The sequence below is a fragment of the Echeneis naucrates genome, chromosome 7 (assembly GCF_900963305.1).
Source record: "Echeneis naucrates chromosome 7, fEcheNa1.1, whole genome shotgun sequence".
NCBI classification, from domain to species: Eukaryota; Metazoa; Chordata; class Actinopteri; order Carangiformes; family Echeneidae; genus Echeneis; species Echeneis naucrates.
The window spans coordinates 14,605,657-14,628,174 of NC_042517.1; the positions used below are offsets into that span (position 1 = coordinate 14,605,657).

Here is a 22,518-nt window from a genome sequence, read left to right on the forward strand (position 1 = left end):
AAAGATTAGAGATGATTATCCTCCCTCCCTCTCTCCCTCTTTTGTCTCCTTCTGACACCAGTGACAGGGCAGAGGAGACAGGTAGACTTTCAGTTCCAGCCTACAGACACACAGTGAAACTGTAGACGTCCCCTATGCATTTTTAACAGCTCAGCAGGTGATGGGAACAGTTAGGTTGGAACTGTTTGTCCAAAGACAGAGTGACTAAGTGATCAGGTGAGTCCAGACCACTCTGTTTATTTGCTAATTCTCCAGCATTTATTCTGGATTATATGCAAGCTTTCTTTACTTTTAGGATTTGACTCTATCAGTACTAACCAGCAGCGGAGGGAGTAGCTTTGGCAGGTGCAAAACACCTTATTGGTGAGATCAGGATCTTCTGTTGTCCAGTTCATATGTAATTAGAGCGAGCGTTAGAGCACTCGATGAAAACTCCTTCGGTTTGTTCGGTATGTGTTCGGTATGTGCTTTCAAGATATGTTGATATCCGGTGTCACTGAGGTCATGTTGTCAGATTTTGGCCTTCTTGAGGTCGTCTGAATGGCATAGTTACAGAATTGTTAGCCAGAGTAGATCAACTGTACCTACTCAAGACAAGGATTTACCCAAAGGGGAATTCTCATTCACAAATTAATCCTGTTCTTCTGCCCTCAGTTGTGAATGACGTCTCTCGTGAGCCTCCTGGAAAGAGAGGATAACACTCTGTCAGATAGTTTACATGCAACAGCTACATCCTGCTCACCTCTGATCCTGCATGTGAAAAACGGTGGTGCATCTCACCCAGACTGAGGTGCAGACCCCTTTTCTTTGGGAGAGACTTGTGAGTTTTAAAGGTAAAATAGGAATGCCTGGAGCCAGCGGCGTAAACGTGGAGGGGTCTTGCGAGGCCCTGTGTCGGACCCTGGTTTCTCAGAACGGCCTCCAGAGAGAGACGGCTGACATCTCCCAGTCTGTCCTCTACACCTCACTGATGGGCCTGCTGCTGGTTGCTGACAATGAGGTGTGCGCAGCGCAACATGAACTTTTCAGCCTTTTGAGCCTGGTTGTCTTGAGAGTGTGTTCGCAATGTGTACTTGACGGGGCACTCATATCTCCAAGATAAACATAGAAGTCGTATAAAGGATTTAATGAGTAGTACATGTCAACACACGTGTTTGAGCACCTGTCAGCACTCCTTGGTTACTAATAGGATGACTGCTTGAGGCTGACCTCCTTTCAGCCTCCCTTGTTGTCTTAACGAGATAAGAAGTCTAAATCTGTCCCACTAATGTTACACCAACATGAGGAGGTTACACCACACAGACAGGAATAGAGTGTACAGACACAGCCATGGGTCAAATGGTAGGACACACACACTACATGCGCATACTCTTTATTTTAAGACAAACTAACATACATTTATATACAAGGCTGTAGTTCTGGTGCATAGTTCTGCTCCGTAGCTTCCTCTCATTTTGTTTTACAGAAAGAGCAGCTCACCATAGGAAGTGGAAGGGTTGGTCTCAGAAACATAGGAAACACAGTAAGTATTGCTGCAGGATGGAACAGTCTGAAGCGTTGCAATATCTTCAAGTTTTGACATCAACGTGCTTACCTGTCCCTTCACTTTTTTCTGACTTAGTGTTTCCTCAATGCAGTAGTGCAGTGTTTATCTCACACACGTGGTCTAAGGGACTACTGCCTCCTCAAGTCCTACAGGCAGGAGAAGTTTTCAAAAGAGGACGCTAAGCTCATGGAAGGTGGGTTCGTCTCTCCTTTCAAAGCCTCTTCATGCGGATCATGTTATTTAGCAGTTGTTTCCTCACTGTGCCTCGTCTTCTTGTACCAGCTTTCTCTAAGGTGCTGTCTGGCCTTTGGGACGTAAATGAAGGCAATACAGTCGTGAATCCGAAACAGTTTTACAATAGTTTTAAAGATGCGGTGCCTTATTTCAGTGGTTACAGGTGAGAATATGATTTGCTTTCATCCTCTCTGATACTTTTGTTCAGGCAACATTACTGCGAGTAATATGCAATGTATACAATGCAATATGCAGTCCAGGTCTATATAAGAAATAGTGCTTCAACGGCAAGAAAAAGATTTCATTTAACTTCTCGCTTTGTCTTAGGGCTACTGCTGCTGCTTTCTGTTTTATTGCTGAGACTTGTACAGAAATAGTTGCCTATAACAGTGACATTAAGAAAATCTGTGTCTAACTCAGTCAACAGGATGCTCAGGAGTTTCTTAGGTTCCTGTTGGACAATCTGCACACAGAAATAAACCGCAGGCCCTACATTCGACGGACAGAGAAGGAGCCCGATCACAAATATGCAAGAATAAGGTATCTGTGTTCATAAGTTTTCGAAATGAAACCTTTAATGTCCTTCATGTCACAACATCTTCTTTCGCTGTTCCCCTTATTTCTGATCCTCCCGTAGACTTTCTGAAGAGGCAGTCGCCATGTGGAAGAAGCACTTAGAGCGAGATGATAGCAGAATTGTAGGTGAGGAGAAAAATACAGTTAGCATCATCTGCAAGATGAATTAAGTGTAGGCGACCACTGATGTTTCTTGTGACTGTCACCCACTTCATCTTGTGACAGACCTGTTCTCTGGCCAGCTGCGAAGCTCTCTGCATTGCTCAGTGTGTTCCCACTACTCCAACACATTCGATGTTTTCTGCGACCTGTCACTGCCCATCCCTAAGAGGAGCTCTGCAGGGGAGGTCTCACTGAGGGAGTGCCTGGACCTCTTCTCTCAGGAGGAGAAACTGGACAAGGAGAATTCACCGGTATGTTAACACAGAACATAATAACATAGATAACGATGCATCATTGTGTCTATGTGGTGAGTGATACTGACAGTGTGAGGAAGGGATGGACTGTTTTCTTTTTTTCCATACATTTGTAACCTGCAGCTTATTTATTGAAATTAGTATGTTTAGCCGGTTTAGAAAGTGGAATAAACATAAATTATAAATAACATCAGCTAGTGACTCTGCTCTCATTTCTCTCCTGCAATATCTAAACAGATACGTTGAGGGCTACTTTTTCTTTAATGTTTCTTTATTTGTTTGTGAAATGACATCATGGAAAATTAGCAATATTATGTAAAACTGTAGTGCATTTTAAGTCAATAATTTTGTCTGTGATGTAAAGCTTACAGTTTGGCACACCTATAGGATAATGTTATGACGATGTGATGGTAAATTGAAGACAAATAATTATTTTGCAATCAGGGACACTAAAGATGTACATTCTACACTAACTGAATTTGTTATCATTATCATTTCAAATCTTGCAATCCAAAATATTGCATCCAATTAAAAAGTAATTCTTTACATTATTGAATATTCTTTCACTCTTTATAATGAGCAACAACCACTATTCAAAAAAGTCATTGTCTATTTTTATTTGGCATTTAAAACCCAGTTGTTTCAGCAGTTTCAGTTTCAGCAGGGCTGCCCAAGTGTGGTTTGATCAAAAAGGAAATGACAATGTTTATCTTGGATGCCTTGAATGTTTGTGGTCAATTAAATAAACCAGCCCACGGCTGTCATCACAGTTTGACTCAACTGTTGCCTAATTCTGGTCGTTGCATAGATGTACGTATGGCAGCACCTTCTCCATCTCCACCCTCATATTTCATTCAACGCGCACACAGAGCAGCAGAGACTGAAATCTTTCACATGAAACCAAAACAGTTTTCCTTTTAGCTGAAAATGACATGTTCATCCGGGACCACGTCATTTACATAAGAAGGTGATAAAAAGTAACATGATAACAGTATCTGGTTCTGTGTTACAGATGTGCGAGAGGTGTAACAGGCGTACAGAGTGCACCAAGCGGTTGTCCATCCAGAGGTTTCCGCAGGTCATTGTGATCCGTATCCTTGACTCCTTGACAGTATTAACATTGCAAACAGGTGAAGTTTATATGCAGCAGTTAATGATGGGGCTTAACAGTCTCGATCAGATCTGAATCGTTTCACAACAGCACGGTGGTCGATCAGTAAAAGCACAGTATATGTGTCCTTCCCTCTCACCAACCTGGACCTTGGACACTACGGACCTGCTGACTGCGGTAACTACTAAGCTTTCAATCTGAATGTGTCCACTTAAATGTTTAATTGTTTTAATTTATTCCTCCATCCATCCACTGACGATGGAGTTACTATGTGCTGATGAATTCCTTTTTGAGATGGAAGCAATTATTAATGACAAAAAGCAACCAGAACACACAATAACAACAACGAGATTTTTGAAAGGTATTTTATGGTAATTTATTTTGATAGCTGAAAGTTTGGAGAAAAAATACATGCAGAAAATAAATGTGAATAATTTGCAAATAAATAAATAAAAATCCCAAAATTGTGCCTAAGCCATGGAAACATTATGGCTTAAATCACTCATGAAGCAATTGAATATATAGATATAAAGACAGATCCTTATGCTTTGTGTGGAGCTATCACCAGAAAACGTTTTAGTGATATCAAGTCATTCATTCATTCATTCATATATCTTCTACTGCTTATCCATTTCCGGGTAGCAGGGCATTGGTTGAGGACGGGTGCACCCTCGGCAGGTCACCAGTCCATCACAGGGCTAATATCAAATCAATCAATTACAAATAAATTCACTAATTAAGCATGAACAAATCAAACATTTAGTATAAAATAAAACCTGTCACTTGCTTTTATGATGTACTTTTAGTTCTTGAGGTGATTGAAAAGTGTCTCAGAATAAATAAGTGATCATGTGTATATATATATATATATCCATCCCCACAGGCCCAGTTCTGTATGATTTATATGCAATATGTAACCATGCTGGGACAGTGAACATGGGCCACTACACCGCATGTTGTTCAGATGACGATGGTTGGTGCTTCTACAATGATTCCAGGTGAGATGTGCACTCAGGTAATTTTGTTCAATATACAAAATTATTGTCTGTGACATGTCACAGACAGCCTATTTCGTATATATAAAATTAGATATATTTCTCATGATTTCTTTCCATCTATTTGTTTATAGTGTGACTCCAGTCTCTGAGAACCAGCTTCAGACCAATCAGGCTTATGTCCTGTTCTACCAGCGCAGCAACAGCGCTGCCACCGTCAGGAAATAGGCCTCAGACTGGCTGAACCAGGCAGCCAATCAGAGCAACTTTACCTCCAGTGTCCATAGAAACAAATAGAACCAGCAATGCTGGGACTCCAGCATCTATGAACTTCTCTGCTAGAAAGAAGTCATGCCCACTTGTTGTTAAGAGGGGTGTTAAGAGGTGATCCCTCCACCACATTTTAATGAGAAAGATACTCTTAAAGAGTGTCAGTGAGCAGGCTAAACAGCTCAGATGGACTGAAGCCTTAAGAGTCTCTGTGCCCTAGTTCTCAGGCAGGAGTGAGTGAGCTGTGCACATCAACATGATTAATGTAAGATAATCATGACTCATGCTTGTTAACGTAAACCTGAATAAAGAAACATAAATCTGGAGTGGAATAGATACTAGGCACCATTTCATGAGTCAAATTCTCAGACTGCATTTCAAAGTACATTTTTCTGAAAATATACATTAATATATAAGTAGCTTGTCTTTTTATTTATTATAAAAAATATCAAAATGGGAAACATTTTCTCTCACTATGTTATAATTTCCATGTACATATGTATTATATGTATGTGTATTTACATTTTTTATAGTTGTGTCTTCTGCAAAAACACTATTTTGTAAATATTGAAGAATTACACAACTGAATATATTAAATTACTGATTAAACAGTCAATAAAAAACTGAAAAATCAGATGATTGCAGTTAATATTTTAATTAAGTTAAGAGTCATTGTTTTAATTACAGTTGTTACTGTTGTTTTATTTGGTTGTGGAAGAGGGACTCATATATTTGAATTAATTAAGTGCAGCAATAGACTGATGTCAAAGTCACTCTGTACTCAGTGTTATAAGTGTTAATAGTTAGCTTTTAGTATTGAAAGTAAAAGTCAGGCAGCCCATGTCACCAATTTTTTTTTATTATTATTATTATCAACAGTGGGCTGCAGAGCTAACTTCACACAACTGCTTTAATCTAGAATGTCCCAGCCTAGAGCTGGTTAGTTGTTCTAATATTTAAATCTGATGTTCTGGGAAGAATTTTCTCATATCATTGCTTTTTGTGTTATTCTTTCACAAAAAGTTCAAGCTGGAGGAGAAATGTCTCCTTTGAGAGGTGGATCTGCTAATCAGACAACCCAAAGACAACCCAGAATCATTTTACCATATTTCATAACTGAAATTTGACTCTTTGGTGGCCCAACATAAACTCAAAAACTGTACTCAAGAGCAGCAGACTTCTTCACTGCATGTGCTTAAATTTATACCAAATGTACACTGCATTGCTGGCTGTTTCGGTGTTATCGATATTTGAATGAAATAGATAGGTCAGCAGTGTTAAAGTTCATTTTTCCGATGTTCAATGTGCCAGTGAAGGTGTCTGAAAAATGTGTCGTCGCATCTTTTGGTGAAGATGCCGCAGCTTGCTAATAAGTGACGTTATTACGCGCATGCGCAGGAGCGGTGGGCGGAGCTTTCTGGTCGGTCAGGAAGAGCAGAAAGGCGGACACAGAAACATCAAGCGGTAATCTTATTCGGCAGAAACTTTTAAACTCTTAACCTAATCTCGTTTCAAACACGGGGATACCACAGTAATGCGGTTAATTATTTAGGTGTGATTTCTGTGGGAAAACCTGGAGTGACAGTTGTCCAAAACACGGGAAATACCGTTAGCTCCGCGGCTAGCTGCGGTTAGCTGGTTTGACAGGCCCGGACAACACTGCACAGCCTTACAGCAGGAATAAGATCACAGCACGGAAATGCTCTCTTTACACCCTTTGCCGCCGAGGCAGCCTCACTGTCTGCCTGACAAATTTATGTCGAACATCACGAGATGTGAATGAAAATGAAGGCTTAAAGGAGACTGGTCTGTTAGCGTCAGCAACGCTGTTTGTAACTTCTGCTTAACAGGAGGAACTGTTGATGAAACGTATACCGAAGTATTGCATTTGCACCGTATGCAACACAGGGCATTGAACGCCTAACTCGCCCTGTTTGTGTTGGTTAAATGTGGGTAACATGTATCAATAGTGGAAAGCGGTGACTTTTTGCTTGATAATCCAAGTTGAACTTTTCTTCATAGATGGCAGCCATCAGGAAGAAACTGGTGATAGTTGGGGATGGTGCTTGTGGAAAGACCTGTCTGCTCATCGTCTTCAGTAAGGACCAGTTCCCTGAGGTCTACGTCCCCACTGTGTTTGAGAACTATGTGGCAGACATTGAGGTGGATGGGAAACAGGTGAGACTCTGTCCGGCTGAAAACCATTCCTTGAAGAATTAATGTGAAATCCCTGCAAAAATGAGATTCAAAGTTTTACTTAATTTCATTGGCAAATAAGTAAAACAATTGTATATCCTTTTTTTTTTCTTAACTCAAATCAAACAAGGTCTTTGAGCTTGAGAAATTAGAACTAGTGTTTCTGCTATTTTCTGATATTTTTATGGCTCATCAATTCATTTAATAAAATTACAATTGACCTAATCACAATTAGAATAATAAGGTCATTGTTATAACAACTTTTTATAAAAATTTGTGAATGTTTGAATATAGTTGACCCTAATATGCTGAATAATTTGGGCTGCTGATGTTTTCGATTCAGGACAGCGCTGCCTATTCTTTTATCTCTGTGTCTCTTTGGGCTTTTAAAATGCCAAAAAACTGTGAAAAATATTCATCATTGTCTAAGATAACATTAGGACTGCTTCCAGTCATTATTTTCATGATTGATTCATCTTCCTTTTATCTGTTGTTAAAAATCTTTAAACTTTATTTATCTGTTTAACTCGATTCAAATAACTCTGCCTCTGTATTCACAGGTAGAACTAGCCCTTTGGGATACTGCAGGCCAGGAAGACTATGACAGACTGAGGCCTCTCTCCTATCCCGACACTGATGTTATTCTCATGTGCTTCTCTGTAGACAGCCCTGACAGTTTAGGTACTGTTCTAACACTTGCATCCCTTGATATTGAATGCTTATGATTTTAATATGTGTGTATGTATATGATTGTGTGTGTGTGTGTGTGTGTGTGTGTGTGTGTGTGTGTGTGTACATATATGTATTAATGTATCATTTCCTTCAATCTACCCTAGAGAATATTCCAGAAAAGTGGACTCCTGAAGTGAAACACTTCTGTCCAAATGTTCCCATCATCCTGGTGGGAAATAAAAAAGATCTGCGTAATGATGAGCACACCAGAAGAGAGCTTGCCAAAATGAAGCAGGTCAGTTCTGTACAAAACACACAGGAATGTGCAAATCTGTTGGCATAAATGTCAAAATTAAAACCCCCTCTCTAACACATGTCTTCAGGAACCAGTTAAATATGAAGATGGCAAAGAGATGGCAAACCGCATCAGTGCCTATGGCTACCAGGAATGTTCTGCCAAAACCAAAGATGGTGTGAGGGAAGTCTTTGAGATGGCAACCAGGGCAGCACTGCAGGCTAAGAAACGTGGCAAGAAGTCCACCTGCCTTCTGTTATAGGCTCTGCAGGAAGAGTAGGGAGCTGTCCTTAAGCACAGATTTAGAGGGCAGTTTCTTTTGAGATTTGACATAGGGGAAAATATTGGGGAGGGCCCAGAAAAATTATGTGGATACTCAACTTCTGATCACCAAATCATCCTCAGCATGTTAAAGTAGATCTGAAGTGATTTGATAGGCTTCCACACATTGGTTGTTTGTCTACACACTAGGTTATGTGCCATTTTGCTTGCATCTATCAAAATAATTTCAGATCTAGAAGGCAGGTGATGGGCGGTGATTTGAAGTTGAGTAGATGTGAACAGGTTAAAATCTGTCATGATGGGAATGAAGAGAAAAAGGTCCTTACCAGGCCAAAGACAATGGGGACATGAGAGAGAAAAAAGACAGTAATATAAAATAGTTTTCAATTAAGACCATGTCTAAGTGGATTTTACACAGTATCGCCTACTTGTAGTGCCTTGAGAGCAGTGGTCAAGAAGAGTAAGTTGAGAGGTAGGGATTCATAATTCATGGGGTGTTTTGTTTTTTGTTTGTTCTTTTTGTGATTTGTAGTGTCCACACTTCACATTTGTGAATGCTTTTTTCCCCCTGTCATTGGCTTGGCTTCTTCAGGCCCTTAATCTGACTCAGGCTATGCAGGGGTCTGCCTAAACTAGATTGTATGAGAGATTTTCCCATACTGAATAATTTACCCTGACTCCAGATTGTGTGTGCGTGTTGTATGCAACTGAACGGAGGTTTGTTTTTTTCCAGTGCAGGTCTGCATGCAGAGAATGTGTTCCTATTTGTGTGAGTGTGTATTAACATAATGTGTCTATGTACTGTATGCATGGGAAAAGCCCTCTGTGTCAATGGCCTAACCCCTTGTTTCCATGCCAAAGTTACCCATGACGACCACATTTTACGGCTCAGATGGGTAATGGAATTAACAGCTACTCAGAGCAATGTAGAAACCTTCTCTTTACTGGAAGACATTGTACTATAACTAGAGGCACAATCAGGTTAAACAAATTATTAGTTTGTAGGGCCTTTTTTGTGTATACCAGGAATTCATTTGATTGTGTTAATCAGTGGGCCAAATCACAAGTGGTGTAGTTGATAAGTTGAAATACTCTTTCATATAGATGGTAGGCTTATCTCAATACTATCATGTCCATTATGTACTGTATGTCTTACAAGGCCTTGTAAGGACATGTTAATGATGTGTATTTTGTCTTTTACTCAACCCTCCCCAGTGCCCCTTTTATGATATTGTCATCATTGTACTATAACTTTTTATTGTTGATGTCTCTAATTTTCTTAGTATTTTTTAATCATACTTAATCCTGCTGTTATGATCAGTTTATGTCATTTAAGTGATAAAATGTAACCGTAGTATTATTTCATTTAAGTAATTGAAGGTCGAGCTTGGGGTGCAAGGTTGGAAAGTTTAGCGGGTGGGCTGCTAGGAGCATTGTTTTTTTTTCTCGTTTTGTACTGTGACATATTGGGATTTCTGGATTTTTTTTTTTTTTTTTTTTTCAAATAAAGTTGGTATTAGGGGTTTTCTGTTGTTTTGTGTATATGTGCCTTGAATCAACCCCATATTTAAAAATCACAAACACATATTTCTCTCTATATTTTTAGCATTCCATAACTTTTTACCCCGAGAATATAAAACAGTCATGTCTTGCCTAAACAACCACTTTAAATATCTCATATGTGATGTGAAGAACAAATGATGCCCTGAACGTCCTGGTTAATCTGTCATGGGACACACATTAAGGCTGGGCCTGTTTGTCTCGGCCAATCAACGTCCGCGTTAATGCATTCGGTGTGCGAGCACCAATCAGAGTAGAATCAGGTATTAGCCCCGCCCACAATATATGTTGTCTTGATGTGGCCATTTTACACTTGGTTCCTAGAGAAATAAAACACGCTTGTCGTTTGGGCTTTATCGTGACATTTAAAGAACTTCAGTTGGTTACATGTGTAGCTGGTAAGTGTTTTTCCTGCTTCACACACAGCTGGAGTTGGTGAATTTTCAAAGGGCCGGCAGCCGCCTCGCTGCGTTTCTGTCCGGACGAGCTAGCCGACGTCGGGCTAATACAGTTAGCATGTCCGCTATGAGAGATAACCGCCACACGTCATTGTTGATTACTCTCCCAAGTTTGAGCCTGTACACAGCGTGCACTCACTTCGTATCCAACATCATATCCAACACCGAGTCATGTTCAGGTTCTTTCTTACTTGTCGGTTTCGGTGAGTCAGACGTAAACCAGCAATTACAGATCGGATTTTGAAGTTAGACAAGTCTGTGCTTTCCTGTAGCGATGCAGCTAATAAACTGGCGGAGGAGGTGCAGGTCAGCGCTATCTGCTGAGTGCACAGTTTGCACCCTCCTGCATCCGGGATATTTTTTTACCTCATTAAATTAGCTGCTTGTGAGTTTTACTTTAATTTCTATTAAAGATAAAGTGTGTGTAAATCAGTCTGCTCAGTTGACCGGGATTAAAACTTGTCTTCTAAACCAGATAGAGAAGCAGCAGAGTCAGTGCATCGGGATGGAGTATGAGCGCAGGTGAGTTAACCATTTTCGGTTAACTCTTCCGTCCATAGTGCACACATGTCACACACATGTTCATTTTGTTTTTCATGCTCTGCAGGGGTGGAAGAGGTGACCGCATAGGTCGCTATGGCAACAACCACAACGATCACAACTTTCGGGACATGGACTACCGAGGTTATGGCCAAGAGGATGAGGAGGCAGGGACAGGATACGATGCCATCACCGAGGAGGACAGACCATTTGGCTGTGATGAGAAATCACTGGCTGCCCCTGACTTTTCACCAAGTCGTCTACAAGATCGCATGGGGCTTAACCAGAGAGGAGATGGACGAGGGGACATGGCACATGAAGGGAAAGGCCTCCTGTGGCCCCCTTGCACTCAGTCACAACCTGATCTAACCCTTCCCATAATCCAGAGAGAGGAGGAAGGATCCAGGCGGGAATTTGAGCAGTTACGGACTGGTCCACAGGAAAGGGGTCGAGGGAAAAGTACGAGAGCCTTCCCTGAGATTAGTGCCCCCCTCTCAGGGAGTAGGGAGGCCAACTGGGGTCATGGTAACATCCTTTCTGAACAGATGGATTTCAGCATAGCAAGACCAAGAGAGGAGGACAGATTTTGTCGCGGGGCATTGAAGAGGAGGGTAAGCTACAGTGAGTTCATGATCTTTTTAGATTTTATAAATGTGTACTTAACACTTAATCTTAATTTGTGACTCTACAGGCTTTTCCAACGGGGTCAGAGGAGCATGGTTCTAGTAATGCTGGTCTTGATCTCTCCCTTGATGAGTTGGATCAGAGGGACCAAGACTACCGTGCAGATGTAGACCACAACCAGAGGCCCAGTAACATCATAATGCTTCGCATGCTTCCACCCAATGCTACAGCCAACGAGGTAAGTCTTTGTCTCTATAGTAAACAGGTGATTCATGGGTCGTATGGGTAAATCCCCATAATGCCTCTGCCTCTGTTTTCATAGATCCGGGCACAACTACAGGAGCAGGGGATTCAGCCTAGAGAGGTTCGCCTCATGAGGAACAAATCTTCAGGTGAGAACTTTCCCACTGCTGTGATATTTTTTTTTTGTTAGTTTTTTTTATTTGAATGCTTATTTACTCATTCTGTTACACTCATCTCAGGCCTGCTCTGTCATTATCATTTCTCTTTCAGGTGACTTTCTGTTATGTGCTCGGTCCTCTCTCTTATAATAATGTTTCCCTATCATTTTCTTTCGCTCTTTCTGTTTTTCTTCATACTCTGAAAGCAGAGTAGAAAGCTCATGAAAAAACACATACGAGTATTTCAATACAGGCTTGTGCGTAGATATCTGCTTTGATACTTTCGTCTGCTGGTGTCTGTAACCTTTCACCCGGGGCAACAAAACCTCCATGCGCGCTTCAAAGGGTTTTATCTATATTTGCTTTTAAGAAAAGAATGCATGAATACAGCTGTCGGTTATAGGTCTTCACTTCATGGCTTTAATTTTCTTTCTCACTTTTGCTCTCTTGACCCTTCATGATTCTGGCTCATCTATGAAGTGAGGTGTGTCTGAGTAGACATTGCTCACAAACTAACAGTGTCAACTGAGATGTGAACAGCAGAAGCAGAATGTGTTTGATTCTGTGTGTAATGGTAGCTAATTTTGAATGTGCGAGTGTCAGGATGGAAGTGTTGCGGCTACTTCTCAGCTACGAGACTGTCATTCATACCACATAAAAAGCTTGCCGTCTTCCAAAGGTTTTTCATAATGGCCATACTCTCACTGGTCTCACCCTTTGCTGAACTCACTGGTTGCCTGTAAGGTGTGCCTGTGTGACTTTGGCACACTTACAGTTCCCTCCTCTGCTCTGCTTTTCTGACTTCTATATCACTGTTTTCAATCAATTTCTGTTTATCAAACAAATCTTTCAGTTTTAAATGTTAATATAATAACCTTTTGTGATAACACTCAGACACAGTTTTGTTTAAAGTGTTGAAACTAAATGTGTTACTTTAAATGAATTTGTGTAGTCAAATAGTTGATAGTAATGCACGGACAGGATGTGGAGCATTTAAGATGAATCACTGCACTACAGTGTTACATAGTTCAGATAGTGCTCTGACACTCTGAGCAGCTCTGTGTGTGTGTGTGTGCGCGCGCGCGTGTGCGTGTGTGTCTGTCTGTCTGTCTGTCTGTCTGTGCCTCATTAGTCAAGGCTGAAGAACTAGGACTAAACTAATGAGTGGGTAGGAGTCTCTTTCTCTCTCCCCCTCTTTCCCTGACCCTGTTGAGATACTTGACATTGCGTCCTCCCACCCTTGCAGAGAATTTGACAGTGGCTCTCAAACTAGCTGTCAAATGTGTAATTTCCAAGGGAGAGAGGAAGCAATGATGTATTTGATTAGTGCTGATACAGGGTCTCTCTCTCCTCTGTACATGAAGCACTAACCCCTCACTGCGTTGTTGTTATGTTGTTGTTGTTGTTCGGTTACCATGGCGCTGGGCGGTGTCCAGGTCAGAGCCGAGGATTCGCCTTCGTCGAGTTTAATCTCATACAGGAGGCCACCCGCTGGATGGAGACCAACCAGGTCACTCTCCCTTACACAGACACACATACATATATATTTATATATTTATACATGCATACAGTAAGATAAGGAGGATAAGCATGTACCTATGCCCTGTCATATGCACTTGATGCATTCCCGTATGTTTTGCTTTTATTTATTTTTTTTATATGGAATTCCACAAACGGGCAGATTCATGTTACATCATGCTGACGTTTGTCTGTCTGGGGCCCAACTACATAGTTTTCATAACTGGACTATCCTACATGCTCATTTGTCCAGTGCAGCTGTTTCTTCAGTGACATGGTCTCACTGTCTCACTGTTTACAGAATAGTATTGATAGAAGGAATAAAATTTCTCACATGGTCAATGGCATCTTGACTTGGAACAATTATAGTACTTCACTTGTTTTTTTTTTTAATCTTTCACATCAGGGTCATCTACCATTATTACCTATGTAGGCTGGAGCTATTCTCTATTTGTGAGGTGAAGGTGGTGACAATCGGATGGGATGTGCGAAAAACTGAGAAAAGGTTCCCCTTAAGGGGGGAGGGTTGACACAACTCAACAGAACACAGTGCGTCCTTAAAAATGGACACCCTCACACTACACATACAGCATCTCAGTCCGTCCCAATTTTCTCAAGCTGAAGGTTGCAATTCTCTGGTGTCCTCTTTCTCTCAGCCTTACTTCTACTCTTTCTCTTTCTCTCTCCCCCTCCCTCTCCCTATCTGTTGCTCTCGCCCCTTTCACTCTTTCTCATCTCTTGTGAGATGAGGCCTTTCTCTGGCATGTGTGGCCTAATTATCACTGATAATCATTCTTTGTTCCCGTTCCCTTTCTTTTTCTTTCTTTCAGGGAGTGCTGTTGATTCTGGGGCAGAGGGTGTCGATGCACTACAGCGACCCGAAACCACGTGCCAACGAGGACTGGCTCTGCAACAAGGTGTGTGTGTGTGTGCGTGCGCACACTTGCATTGCATTGCATGACATGAAATACAATTTGTAAACTTACCATTTTCAAGTTTATTGTTACTTCAAGATACAATCTTCTAACAAGTGCTCATGTAACATTTCAACAGTGTGGAGTGCAGAACTTTAAAAGAAGAGAGAAGTGCTTCAAATGTAGTGTACCCAAATCGGGTAAGGTTTACATGTTGTGAATATTCTGCCAAAAGTCAGAAAAAATCAACCTCTCCCACTTTCCAGTAATATGTAAATGGCATGTTGTGTTTGTCCAGAGGCGGAGCTGAAATTGCCCCAGTTGCAGAGAGATTTACCTGTTGGTCTTCAGAAGGAGGGAGCCCAAGGGTTACTGCCCCTGCCAGCACCCTACCATTGTTCTGGTCCTACTGTCACCCCAGGACAAGCTGCACAGCAGGCGGATGTTGCCAATGACAGTATGTCTATTTTGCAACATTTTCCCTACCATGGCGATATTTTTATGTATTAAGTTTTTAACTCATATATAATATCCCACCCTCTTTCAACAGCTCTGATACTTAGAAACCTTGGCCCTCACACGTCAGTTGAAGCCATCTTATCTGCTTTAGCCCCATTTGCCACACTCTCCCCTTCTAATATTCGTCTAATCAAGGACAAACATACTCATCTCAACAGGGGGTTTGCCTTTCTCCAACTTTCTACCATTGTGGTGAGAAATTATTTTAAAATAAACTCTGCTGTAAAACAACATTGACACAGGCAATTTTACACAAATGTTTAATACATAGGTCTTTGTATGTTTTATTAGGAGGCATCTCAACTGCTCCAGATCTTGCAAGCTCTCCAGCCAGCTCTCTCTATTGACGGGAAGGCTATTGTGGTGGAGTTTGCCAAAGGCTCCAAACGGTAAACAGGCACACGCCGCAAATTGGCTAGAAAATAAACTGCACTATGCATTATTGGTGATTACTGTAACTTTCAAAACCAGTCATTGTGAAATGTTATAAATCAAATTTGTCATGTGTATAATGTGGATCAGAGAAAGTGACCTCAAACACCTCAAGCAGAAAAATAGTGTCTGTTTCGTTTTAGTATCACAAAAAAATTTGGTTGAAATGTAGGTCATTGACAAAATGAAATCACTAGAGCTTCTCCCTTTCTTTACCAGTGATGTGTTTCTAACTGATGGCAGCAGAGTGAGTGCTGCTACAGTGGCCAGTACAGCTATAGCTGCTGCACAGTGGGCTGTCACACAGGTAACTTTTCTCAATGACTCACTACAAAGTAGAAAACGTTCGGCTGCAATGCACATTTCCTTTCAAATATTTTAAATATTGTGTTTTCATTGTATTCTGTTCTTTCTTTTTTCCCGCATCTTCAAAAATCTTTTCCACACTCAGACTGCTCAGAATGGATCAGGTGTGGGCCAGAGTATAGATGCAGCAGTGTATCAGCAGGGGGCAGCAGTAACATACAATCAGGAAGGACATGAATACTCTGGGCAAGATAGCACAAGTTTCAAGGCCCAAACAGATACCAGAGTACTGCCATTGCCCAGTGCAGGAACAGCCCTGATGGGAGCTTACACGGGAGGAGCTGCAACAGGTTTGTATCACATGTACTAAGTATCTAGAACATAATGTCCTCATGATTTCTGTAACTTGAAATTGACTAAATTGTTTATTCATTTATCCATATGCAGCTGCCATTTCCTCTGATACAGTAACATCTGGATCAGCTGTCGTGCAACAACCTCTGACTCACCCACAGACTGCTCACATGACCACGACTGCCCCCGTTCCAGCCACTCAGGTTCAACATTACTATAGTCTAGTGTTGGTCCTCAGATTATTTTTACCATTTCCATTGGTTTTAAAGAGCTTTCTATCATCACAGGTTGAGATAGTGGGAAAACCACAACCAGCTGCTCCCAGCCAACCTGCGACTCCAGGGACTGAACATGAGCTCCAGCAATACCGTAAGGCTTTGTGTTGCTACTTTGTGTTACCCAAATATGTAACAGTACTGCCAAGCATCAAAAATTTTGTAGGTACAATGTAAATAGATATACCTTTGTGGCAGATGGTTTGTCAGGTCACGCATTCAAAATATGATTTTCAAAAATAAGTAATTTTTAAAAATGCATACAGAGATGCTTTCTCTTTTTTGGCTGGGGCAATATCTTTTGTGCATAATCCACAAATAGATATGAAAAGTATGGGCTTTCGTTAAAAATTAGGAATTAAGAATCCAGTTCAACAAATTTTTGTGATTTATTGTTTCATTTTCTGACCTTGATTCTCATTTTCTGTGTTTCTTTGTGTAGCTGTGCCAGATGTGTCCACATACCAGTATGATGAAAGCTCTGGGTACTATTATGACCCACTGACAGGACTCTACTATGATCCGAATTCCCAGGTAGAGAGTGTGGTGAACATAGCACAATCAAATTGTTAAGAATTTAAAAATAATTTTGTATTCTCATCCTCTTTGCAGTACTACTACAACCCTCACACTCAACAGTATATGTACTGGGATGGAGAGAAACGCATCTATATTCCTGCTGCCAGCCAGTCACATGCTGAAGATGCTTCCATGAGTGAAAGCAAAGCCTCAGATTCATTGTTTGGTACTCCTGGCAAGGAGAAAAAAGACAAGCCCAAGAATAAAACTGCTCAACAGGTACTTTCCGTAGTTGATACAACTTAAACTACTGACAAATGCACAGAAAAAGCAACCTATGAATTTCAGAGCTACCTTTTTTTTTTTGAGTGGACATTTGTACAACTTTGTAAAATGATTGCCATAAAAACAAACAGCCTTTCAATATATCTGTTATTTGACAAACTAACTAATGCCTTACAGAATAAGACTTCAGATCAAAGCTTTGAGCAAATTACCACAACTATTTAACACTGCTGACATTTTCTCACAAACGAACTTCATCAGTGTGTTATTAATTGCATCCCAGCCTAGTTTAATTGCTTTATATTGTAAAGATGTTGTTATGCATATGACATTTACAGAAATTTTACATAGATCTTTCAGTCAACATAAGTGGCTAATATCTTATCTCTGTGTTTATGTGAACAGATTGCCAAAGATATGGAGCGGTGGGCGAAGAGTCTCAATCGACAGAAGGAAAACATGCGTTCTGTCTCCTCCTCCCCTGCTGTTGGTTCTACAGCAGTACCACCTGGTTACACGAGGGCACCTGGACACGGTCGCCAAGATGACCGCAGAGAGTCTGCTAGTGCTGATGCAGGTTATGCTGTCCTTGAGAAAAAGGTGGCTGATCCTTTTGAAGACACACATTCATAGATATAAACACTTTTATGGGTCATAGTAAATGAGTATAAGCCAGAGCTCCTACAAACACCCTACTGAAGTACAAGTAATAAAGAGTTTATTAACTGACCTGGTTTTGTCTTTGGCTTGTCTATCTCGCAGGGGGCACTGTCTGAACGACCTCAGATTTTTCTGGACCAGATACGACAAAGTACAGAAGTAAGAACATACTCATTATAACTTATTTGTCATGCATACAGTTATTATCTCTGTGTTGACTATTTTCTCCCTTTATATTTCATCTATAGAGTTCTCCTCCTCTGCAGCAGGGTCTGGTCCCAGCCTACAGTGGAGAAACTGACAGTGAAGAAGAAGGAGGTGAAAAAGATGAGAAGGAGGGAAGAATGACAGACTGGGTCAAACTGGCCTGTCTGCTCTGTAGGAGGCAGTTCCCTAGTAAGGAGGCCCTCATCAGGCACCAGCAGCTTTCTGAACTACATAAGGTGGTTACACAAACAGCTTAAAGATAATGCAACCTCTTTAAGTTCCCAGCATAAATGGTGATTAAGGACTATAGGTTATCTAAAGGGTATTCCATAAAGACAAAGGTACAGTGCAATGACATGCATCTTGTAGTCATATCTTAACTTTTACTTTTGTGTCCGTTTGCCCTCAGCAAAACTTGGAGCAGAGAAGAACTCAGCAAGAAGCTGCAGGCAAAGAGGTCTGTAAAACCTTTGGCTCTTACAGTCGTTCAACAGGATTGTGTCTGTTGGTGATTGAATTAAGATAGTGACAGCATTGACTTCATTGTCCTCTTTGTTTTGGTTGCAGAGACTTGTGCCCGGGCCTGAACGTCCTGATCCGAAGAAGAGGAAGTTTAGTCCAATGTAAGCAGCAGTGAAGTAATGAAAAGACTCCCTGTCTTGTCCTATAGTTGTTTCAGGTATACAGTTGATTTTAGGTGTACCAACTTCTGTACATTTCTCCTCTTTTACTCTTTAAGTCAGGGTTTTCTACTCAAACCTGAGGCTGTGTATCATGTTATGAATTTAACTGGTTTGTACAAAAACAAACATACCAGAATAAGCATTTGCTTGCAAAAGTGGGCATATTATCTATCTGGACACCTTTTTGTGCGCTCAGTGTTGTTTTATTGTCCCTCTTTCTTCAGTGATGGGATCACAGGCACTAGTCTTGGTGCCAGGATGCTACAAGGAGGTGTGAAAAAGGGACTTCTGTTGCGCAATATGCAAGTGGATTAAGTCCTTGTTCTGAATCCTCAACATCCTGCCCAGTCAGAGTGGAAATAGCCCAGCACACAACACATCATGTATATTTGTATAGAAAAACCTCTTAATTTTTGTTTCACATTACAATTACCTCAATTGTGGTAATGCATACATAGCATCTAATCCTGTAGCAATGGATATCAGGATATTGCACAGAATGCACCTTTTTTGCTTTCGTCCTGTATGATGCAGTTTTGAGTTGTCACTTGCTTCAGAGCTTGTGTGTGATGAACAAGTTTCATGTAATTAGGAAAGATTTGCTGTTGCAAATTGTAAGATCGGTGTCGATCTCTATGGCAGCAAATTTCATTTTCTTATATTACTGTCTATGCACCATAGGTTTTTTTTATTATTATTTAATGTTATCCGCCTTACTATTCAGTGAATAACTGATCTGGGCATGAACTTTGTATACATTTTAGAAGGAGCACTGTCACATAAACACAAGTGTGTGGGTGAAAAGTGTCTCAGTTTGTCATATTGCTGGTTTCAGTTCATAATGTAATACTTTTGGAGAGAGTAATTTTCTATGTCTGTATTTGCTCTATAATGTGACGGTAACTCATTAAGCTCGTGTAAAAATAATTACGAATAACACATTTCATCATTGTTGATGATTGATGTCTCGTATGGGAAAGCCAGTAAACTGCTTTATTATTTCAACATTTTACCTTGAAATGTCCTCAGCTATGTTTCTGCAAGTCGGTGGTTTGGAAAAAAAAAAGAGGAATATAGCATAAGTCTCTCTTTATGCAACAGCCTGACCCGCAGAAACCCTTCAGGTCTGTTTCCACCCTCTGCTGCTAACGGGCCTTGGCGAGTTTCCATGGCAACAACAGTAAACACGGCCCTGGGCTCGTGGTTCCGGGCTGTCAAACTAATAACTGCAGAGCTCTCCTCCGTTACCATTAACGCGTTAAGATCGATAATCTGCCACGTTTTTGTGTCATAATATTTGCAAAGTCGCAGAATGACAAGCTACTCTGACAGCTACGCAGCCCGTGTAGTCAGTTAGCTAGCAGTTTGTTAGCTGCGGTGACCCAGCAGATGTTTTAGCCCAAACTGACGAAGATGTCCGAGGTGGATGAAGATGTCAATCATGACGAGGTCGGAGAGAACGACAAGGTACCTTGTGAATTAGGTTTTGCTTTGACAACTTGTGAAGAAATGTGCACTGAACTGTGTACTACTAATTATGTTTGCCCTGTCGATTAACTGTACGGCATCATACCACATTGTGTTAATGATTTAAATGGAAAAACAATGTTTTTCAAAGTTCTGTTTAGCCTTTAAAAATCATGGGCCTCTTTCCAAATATGAAGATGATCACTTTAGCCTGGATTGGTTCCCAGACTTCCCTCTCTTTTCATGTTCATCCCTCATAGGGCTCCAGGGTAAATAGGTCAATTTAAATAATATCCATTCACAGTAAGATCTAACTCTGGCCTTATGCATACACAAACACCAACAACCAACGAAACTGGGATTTCTTTGACACCTCAATTCCCTCTTTGTGCTCCACAGGTACAGGTTACCCATTTGACCCAAGAAACTATTAGTCAGGGGCTCTCGTTACTGTGTAAAACTGGAAATGGGTTGGGACATGCATTTGTCAAACTGGACCTAAAACAGAAGTAAGTGGGCCTACTTGAAGTCCAAGGTATCCTCCTAAATCTCCTCTCACTTCATTCAAATGTTTCATCTGCACTTCTCAGAGGACTGAATGATATATCTGCAATCAGCAGATTTATTCATGTTCGCTTTCTGGACCTGTCCAAGAACAACCTTACTGATCTCTCTCCTCTGGCATCTTTGACCCAACTGCTTTGGTTGAAGGCAAGGAGCTCTCTAAATTCATTTAGAAATGGCCTGTCAGGATCATTAACTCTTACTGCTAATGAATCTTGAATGCACCCCTTCTATTGCAGGTTGACAATAATACTGTGACAAGCTTCAAAGGGCAACCTTTTGCCGAGTTGACCTACCTGCAGTGGCTGAGTATGTCAGCAAACCAGCTGACGGTCCTAGATGGCTTAGTTGGGCCCGCTTTAGAGAGCTTAAATCTTACAGGTTGGTTTTTCTGTCTTCAATGTCAGTCCATTAGGAAAGGAATAATTTACCATAAATAGTTAATGCTTATATGATATGAAATGAAATGAGAAGTTATAACAATAGTATTGTATGTATGTACTGTTTATTTCAAACAAATTGCAGTGCATTAATACAAGAAACAATATTACAATAAACAATAGACATCCTTTTTGTGTTCAAAGGAGTGGGTGGAAGCATAAACAATAAATTGTAATATATATTTTTGGAAGGGCTTTGACGTGATGTTTTGAAACCTCATTGGCAGGTAACAGTATTAGGACATTGAAAGGTCTTCAGAGTAACTGTTTGTCCAACCTGGTGACACTGGAACTGAGAGGAAATCACTTGAATACCACTGACGGCATCAACCTTCCCAACCTGCAACGATTATATCTAGTAACAAAACGACTATACTTTGGTTAATAGCATTAGCACCCATATAATAACAAGAGAACAGTCTGCTTTGACCAATTTTTGCTGTCTATCAAGGCCCAAAATGTGATCGAGCGTCTGGAGGGTTTGGAGAAGTTGGAGCGTCTCACCACCCTTCACCTTCGAGACAACAGGTTAGAGTCTCTGGATGGTCTCACACCGAACATGAAATGTCTCCGGTACCTCAATCTCAGGTAAACAGGTGTATCACAGCAAACAGATCAGATTGGAGTGCATGATTCTCATTTCAGTAATACACCAAATAAAATGTGAACCCTTGTTTTAGCTGTCCAAAATATTTTTGCTCTCCTTTAGAGGTAATTCACTCTCAGATGAGAATGCCCTACAACAACTTGGACTTGTGTCAAACAGTCTGCGTGCTTTGATCCTTTCTGAGAACCCACTGGTGGAAACAACAGACTACCGGCTAAGTGTACTGACTCTTGTACCACATCTGGAGCGAATGGACAAAGATAATGTCTCCCCAGAGGAGAGGACTGAGGCCAAGGAAAGGATTAAGGTAAAGCTCAAAAGTGTTGCATTTCTATCAGAAGCATGGTCAAACAAAATGCTTCTCTTCCAGCTTTCTGATTGTATGTGCTTCATTTCAGGAACTTAAAGAAGGGGAAATTCATGAGCCATAGATTTGCACTGATGCCCAAAACGAGGAAGTGATTGACTTCCTTGACTTTCCTGTAAAGACTAGTAGGAAACTGTGATTGTATTTTCAGTGTGAAAAGTCATCACAAAACAACTTGTATGCTGCATACATACATTAATACATTAAGCTTGTGTCATAATAAAA

The 22,518-nt window shown here is 40.8% G+C and overlaps 4 protein-coding genes across 8 annotated transcripts; all 4 read left to right on the plus strand.

The window, feature by feature from the left end:
* Positions 1-75: 75 nt before the first annotated feature.
* usp21 (ubiquitin specific peptidase 21) lies at positions 76-5,721 on the plus strand. Of its 2 annotated transcripts, none has more exons than XM_029505726.1 (11): positions 76-1,000; positions 1,466-1,522; positions 1,622-1,739; positions 1,829-1,943; positions 2,201-2,320; positions 2,418-2,482; positions 2,582-2,769; positions 3,785-3,863; positions 3,953-4,060; positions 4,767-4,881; positions 5,013-5,721. In XM_029505726.1, the coding sequence occupies exons 1-11, from the start codon at positions 845-847 to the stop codon at positions 5,104-5,106; spliced, it is 1,215 nt and encodes a 404-aa protein (XP_029361586.1). In that variant the 5' UTR covers positions 76-844; the 3' UTR covers positions 5,107-5,721. The 2 variants fall into 2 exon arrangements, with proteins under 2 accessions (XP_029361586.1, XP_029361587.1); XM_029505727.1 differs by having other exon boundaries at positions 4,767-4,898; positions 5,013-5,048.
* Positions 5,722-6,551: 830 nt separating this feature from the next.
* Positions 6,552-10,100, plus strand: LOC115045826 (rho-related GTP-binding protein RhoA-C-like). Of its 2 annotated transcripts, XM_029505745.1 has the most exons (5): positions 6,552-6,612; positions 7,171-7,326; positions 7,905-8,025; positions 8,181-8,311; positions 8,400-10,100. In XM_029505745.1, exons 2-5 carry the CDS (start codon positions 7,171-7,173, stop codon positions 8,571-8,573), a joined length of 582 nt encoding a protein of 193 aa, XP_029361605.1. In that variant the 5' UTR covers positions 6,552-6,612; the 3' UTR covers positions 8,574-10,100. The 2 variants fall into 2 exon arrangements, with proteins under 2 accessions (XP_029361605.1, XP_029361606.1); XM_029505746.1 differs by lacking the exon at positions 6,552-6,612 and having other exon boundaries at positions 7,171-7,299; positions 7,938-8,025.
* A 334-nt stretch (positions 10,101-10,434) lies between these two features.
* Positions 10,435-19,840, plus strand: rbm10 (RNA binding motif protein 10). Of its 3 annotated transcripts, none has more exons than XR_003840904.1 (23): positions 10,435-10,551; positions 11,087-11,133; positions 11,219-11,762; positions 11,843-12,013; positions 12,098-12,167; positions 13,613-13,686; positions 14,525-14,611; positions 14,748-14,808; positions 14,907-15,065; positions 15,159-15,319; positions 15,419-15,516; positions 15,779-15,866; positions 16,011-16,215; positions 16,313-16,422; positions 16,507-16,588; positions 16,937-17,028; positions 17,107-17,292; positions 17,704-17,898; positions 18,061-18,117; positions 18,207-18,401; positions 18,575-18,622; positions 18,733-18,844; positions 19,073-19,840. XR_003840904.1 is itself a non-coding variant. In XM_029505709.1 (23 exons), the coding sequence occupies exons 2-23, from the start codon at positions 11,117-11,119 to the stop codon at positions 19,161-19,163; spliced, it is 2,847 nt and encodes a 948-aa protein (XP_029361569.1). In that variant the 5' UTR covers positions 10,435-10,551; positions 11,087-11,116; the 3' UTR covers positions 19,164-19,840. The 3 variants fall into 3 exon arrangements, 2 of the variants coding, with proteins under 2 accessions (XP_029361569.1, XP_029361570.1); XM_029505709.1 differs by having other exon boundaries at positions 18,733-18,788; XM_029505710.1 differs by lacking the exon at positions 11,087-11,133 and having other exon boundaries at positions 10,436-10,551; positions 18,733-18,788.
* An 83-nt stretch (positions 19,841-19,923) lies between these two features.
* Positions 19,924-22,475, plus strand: lrrc23 (leucine rich repeat containing 23). The gene is made up of 7 exons (XM_029505733.1): positions 19,924-20,824; positions 20,906-21,026; positions 21,119-21,260; positions 21,547-21,677; positions 21,771-21,907; positions 22,029-22,233; positions 22,325-22,475. Exons 1-7 carry the CDS (start codon positions 20,640-20,642, stop codon positions 22,355-22,357), a joined length of 954 nt encoding a protein of 317 aa, XP_029361593.1. The 5' UTR covers positions 19,924-20,639; the 3' UTR covers positions 22,358-22,475.
* The last annotated feature ends 43 nt before the right edge of the window (positions 22,476-22,518 follow it).